Below are 5486 nucleotides of genomic sequence, written 5' to 3' on the forward strand. Positions count from 1 at the left end.
ATGCCATGCCCACTTCCAGAGGAGGTACTGCCACATGATCGCCAACATACAAATTTATTTGGCATTACCTGCTGTAAGCAGAGGGTCCTCTCTAAAGTGGCATTGTCTTGCTTAGTAGAAATACATGGACATCACATATAAATACATTTTGAACTTCACATTTGCTGATTTCATGACTTTTATACATAATCCCTTGAGAAGATACCTTTCTGAGGCACATTTTGTACAGAAATCCCTCTCTTGGTGTATCACAGAAGATTGTCAGGGATGTGAGACATTCAATCAGTCATGAAACTGGCCCTATGTCCCACTGATTTCCCATCTCTTCCTTACAACTTCTGCATCTGCCATCTTAGTGTTCCTCTTCCTCTCTCAGCCTCATATTCAGCTGGGAATTAAGTTGTTCCCACTAGATGTTATCCAGAAAGAACACCTTTACGTCTTAAACTGCCATCAAATTTTAATTAAATTTTATATTTGAACCTGGACTCCTGTTTGAATCTGTAGGTTGTGCCTGTCTGAACAATAGACTCAGAGTACAAATGAATTCTTTAGAGTGATTTATGCTTTTTAAAATGGAGTTGATTATAATCTTTTGAATTGTGAATATTTAGAGGACATAAATAACAGTGTTGCACAATGAAATTTTAGTTATCTATCTTTTTCAAAATCTTCTTAGCATGTAGATTGAAATGTAATTCAACCAAAAAGGGTAGGAAATAGTAATAAACAAAGAATTCTTATCATTGTTCATTGTCTCATAATGTCATTTCTACCACCAAGACTCTTGCATAAGAGACAGTACAAACATCCTCTACTGGAAATCACATTTTAATGCTTTTGGGGTCTTCTAGCGAGTGGCATGGAAATGTAAAACAAAAGTTTAGAGAAATTTAGAAAAGACAAAGATTAGTTAATTAAATAATTTATTTGAAATATATTAGAAGTTAAATAACATCATATAGCACAGAATGGTATCAGTTACACCGTTTGTGTTCATGATCATACAGATAAATCCCCAAAACACAAAGAAGAAATGACCAAAAAAAAAAGTCTTTGGTAGATAGATTAGTGAGATACTTGCTGAGTGTGAGAGCAGGGAGCTTCTAAATTGAAAGGAGATCAAAAAAAGCACTGATATGAACCAAAGCAATGACAAGAAGGGAAGTTTTTTTTAGCACAGAAAATACAACAAGCATGTTACATTACAAAACTGCCAGGTTTTCTTTCCCTTCCTCTGGATGACAGCTTCTCACAAGATGTTTTGCCTTGCCTTGGTGACTTTGTTTCCTGAGACACCAAATGACTGATAGACCAAACAGTACCACCACACCTCACCAATAAGTGCCCTGATTTACTTGGACTAATCTGTTCTGTTGTAACTCCAGTGAGCCAGCAGAAAGCTGAGAGGAGGACTTGGCTCATTACCTCTGAGGTGCTGCTGTGCACAGGAGGCTGTGGCTCCATTTAACCCCATTAAAGTGGGCAGAGGTGGAGAGAAACAAGCCACACGAAGGATGTACTCTCAGTGCCTTTTCAGTCAGCTGCCCTCCAGTGCAGTCCTGACAGCTCACAAACACAGGGATAAGCAAACTGACTATTAGCAGTGTTCAAAACCAAAACCAAATCAACAGAAACCCTTTCAGTTTTTTGTTTTTTCCTTTTCTTTTTGGTCAAACTCTGTCCACTGGCATGCCTGTGCCTTCCAGCACCAGTCCTGGACGGGGTGGGCTGTGTCCTTGGTCTTTGTCAATTCTCAGGACAGCCCAATATACCCGTAGCAGGAGCCAGCCCTGGCTTCTTTGGTGCATCTGATGCTTGGTGAGGCTTTGAAAGGCAGCTCAGCTTCAGGTGCCAAATCCCCTCATGCAGAAGGGCTGTACATATTACGTGCACAAACCCTATCCCTGCTTTCTGAAGGCACCTCATTGTCTCATGAACAAACAGAAACAGCCCAGGGATGTGCTTTGGCCTAAGGAAGTTCCATTTCTTCATAAGTCCTGAACAATTGTCTTTTCTAAGCCTTGACATGTACCTTGGTCCACATGGAAATCCAAAGGACTTGTCAGTGGGATCTGACCAGGAAGGCGTTCTACTTCAAGCCTGTGTCATTTTTTTCTGCTGCTCTGGGCTGCTCTGTACCTCACACGAGCAGCCCAGGCCTTTTATGGCACAGGTTATAACTCGATCAAGAAATTAAATTTTTTTTTAGGCAACAACATGAAACCACTTTCACGAAACCTCTTTCAACCTGCTTGTCATCCAAACACCAACGAGCATGATGGCTGGGGTTTTTCCCTAAATGGAAATTACTTGCTGAATGAAATGAAAATAATTTACACCAATTTCTTTGTCCTTGCTCCATCAGCCCATTTAGGATAGTATCCAGCTGCAGCTACAGCTGTAGCTGTAGCTACCTGAGCTACAGCAGGTGAAATCAAGGAGTTTAAAGGCAGTCAGCTGGGTATGCAAAGACATTTATCCACCAACCTCTTTTTGATGGGCTTTTAAGGCATCTGGAGCACAGCTGACTAGCATCCTTCACATGCACACTGGCACTGCTACGAAGGAGGTATACTCTGCCTATTGAACCCACTGAAACTCATCTACGACTATGTCTTCTTTAAGTTTAAATTAGCACTTTGCTTTAACCTAACATTTAGTTTTATTTAATGCATTTTGCTCTGACACTAGGGATCCCTCCAGTCTGACGGAGAAAGATGTAGCCAGGTTCCAGGTTCAAGGACTAGGACTTGCATTCTCAAAAAAAAAGAATCAAGCTGGAAATAAGATTCACAAGCTCAAGAGTGACTGCAATTAGCTCCTGGAACAACTGGTGGAGGACTGCATCAAATATCACATCTCTCAAAATCTTTCACTACCAAGGCCAGATGTCTATCTTGGACAAATTTTGTGGTGCAGTCATCATTCTTCATCTCAGTAGTGATTCCTTGAATTAGCATGGGAGAATAATCTCTTTCCATGTCAGAAACACTGAATGAGTTTCTACGGCCTGATTTATGGAGGAGATCTGGGTAGAAGGCTCCTCTGGCTTGGAGAGGACTCAGTGAGACAGCAGTGAGTCCTTCCAATTTCCCAGGGACTGCAAGTTCTCCCTCTGGACCTCCAGGTTTTTGGATGACCAAGGATTTCCTTTCCTATTAAATAAAAATGCATACCAAATAAAATAGTAATAAATATGAATAAATATTCACAATACATAGAGGAGCAAAAGGAGAGGGACTATCAAGACTAGCACCAAGACTGCACATCTCATTGCTTGCTAGGGAGATGATGTCTCTGACCAACACTCTACTATATTGCTGCTCATGCCAGGACAGGAGACACCACAGTTTTCAATTAGTGTCAGCTCCTCCATGCTTTGCAAGTGTGGGGCTTGCTGGAAGAACCCCAGGATGCTGCTCCGAGCTGCCACTGCTGTCTGCTGCAGGCCTGGCTCCCCCAGGACCTTGACAAGGAAGTTGATGTATCTCATGGCTAAACGGAGGGTCTCATTCTTGCTCAATTTTTTGTCTGGTGGGTGGGTGGGAATGAGTTTCCGCAGCTTGGCAAAGGCGCTGTTGACATTTTGCTGCCTCCACCTCTCCCTGGTGTTGGTGAAGATCTTCCTTGTCATGCTTAAGGTGCTGCAAAGCAAAGGAGATGTTGAGTGAATTCTAGATAGCCCTGGCTACTAGGCTGCTACTCTGGGGGCTCTGTAGCCTCTGGGCCAGTGGCAACCCCGCAGTTGTGGTTCTAGGCTTGTAATTTTTGCCCTCTGTGGTTGATGCCCTTGTCCTGCATGTCCTGCACAGATTTGCCCTAATCACTGAAATCATGTCCCCATTTACAGCCATGATTATAAGCATTGCAGCTGCAAACAGATGCCAGATTTCAGTAAAAACTTCCTAAAGGAGTTAAAGGAGTTTAATTTCCTCATACAACCATTTCGTGCTGCTACAAGCTCAGCTTCTCCAGGCTCTTGAGAGTTTTCCTGCAACAGAATTCCCAACAACCAATCCCTTTGTCATCCCATCAGACTCCATGAGAGCCACACTGATGTTTTTGATGAGAAAAGGCAGGTAGACCCAGTGCAGAACACATCCATGCTTTCCCAGCCTCTTTTCACAACTTCCTGGGGTCTGCTCCCAGCTGGCCTAGGCTTGGTGACTGAAACTAAGCCAGGTGGACCTTCACTGTCGGCCTTCAGTGAGCAGATAGCCAACACTGCAGGCATGTGTGACTGTGGTTATTTCAAGAGCCTTCTCCAGGGAAACAACAGCCTGGTTCCCTGCCCAGCCCACACTGGCTGCTCATGGCTGGTGGCAGAGACTCTTCAGGTCTGATTCATTCAGCATTCTGCATTAGCCCCTGAGAGATGCCAAGACTAAGCCACAAGTGCCGTGATTGCATGAGGAAAAGTGTGATTCCTAGAAAACACACTGGCATTCCACCCAAAACATCTGCCTAGATGTTACCTGCCCACCCTGCCCCACAGAGCCAAGCAAAGGGAACCCAGTCACCAGAGCAGACCTAGCAACAGAGCAGTACTGAGCAAGAGGTGCACAAGGATTTTAAATGCCATTTACCAGAAAGATGCTCAAAAGATCTTTGGGTTGTCCTAACTCTTCTCCCACCATCAGTGCAAAGTGTCTTCCCTTCTCTCCCACAGCCCTGGAGGAGACACTCACTCCTCCATTTCTGAAGTAGCTCTTTGTGCCAATGGCACACAGACAATTGGAGCAGGAAAAAACTATCCACAGCCAAGAGACTAAAGGACAAATGTTTCCACTTACCCTCTTATGCATGTGAAAACACTAGCTTTTTATACTCACTGGCAAACTCCTTATAGCAGTCCCATGGGAGAGTGGGGAGCAGAGGGAATAGCACCCTTCACCCCTGGGAAGAGGTAATTTCAGAATGACAGCCCAACTGCAATCCCATTTCCATTTGAAGCAGCTTCACATCATGCAAGACACTTGGGGTTCACCAATATACAGAGCAATAGTCCCAGTGAACAGAGAAATGTGACAAATGTGACTCAGGCTAATTGGGATGCCCTGTGAGGGAGCCAAGGCAAGGAAGTTCCTGCCCAGCTCCTTCAAGTTCCAGTCCAGCACTGATTATCCACTGCCAGGGAAACACATTTGCAGCACTATAAATCATGTCGCAGCTGTGGTCAGAGATCTCCAGTCAGAGATGCCACCAGCACAGGCACACCCTTGTACTCTGTATATGGCTCACACTGTCCCAGCCTCACAGGCTCCTCTCAGCCATGGCCTTTTACTGCTGATACATTTCTATTTTGGTAGAAGTCTCAAATTACTGTCATGCCTTTAGGGGATGAGAAAATTGTCTCAGCAAAATGTTCTTGCTTCAGGAGAGGCTCACATTTCAGGTTGCTGAGAGTTTTTCTTATGTTTTTTAGACTTACATTAAGACCCATTGCTTGATCCAAATGGGGATTGTATCTCTCCCTCTCTCTC

General features: G+C 44.0%; 1 protein-coding gene across 2 annotated transcripts in view; it reads right to left on the reverse strand.

Moving 5' to 3' along the window:
- Positions 1-909: 909 nt before the first annotated feature.
- The window catches only part of TAL2 (TAL bHLH transcription factor 2), a 12418-nt gene continuing 7841 nt past the window's right edge, over positions 910-5486 (reverse strand). The window contains exons 1-2 of one of the 2 annotated variants that reach the window (XM_027663859.1): positions 4797-5192; positions 910-3647 (exon numbers count right to left, since the gene is read on the reverse strand). In XM_027663859.1, coding sequence (XP_027519660.1) covers positions 3284-3637 — 354 coding nt within the window. In that variant the 5' untranslated portion in view covers positions 3638-3647; positions 4797-5192 and the 3' untranslated portion in view covers positions 910-3283. Of the gene's footprint in view, positions 3648-4796; positions 5193-5486 lie in introns of those variants that run through there. The other variant, XM_027663860.1, reaches the window with a different exon arrangement.

This window comes from Corapipo altera, unplaced genomic scaffold (genome assembly GCF_003945725.1).
Source record: "Corapipo altera isolate COAL_440 unplaced genomic scaffold, ASM394572v1 61153, whole genome shotgun sequence".
Lineage (NCBI taxonomy): Eukaryota > Metazoa > Chordata > Aves > Passeriformes > Pipridae > Corapipo > Corapipo altera.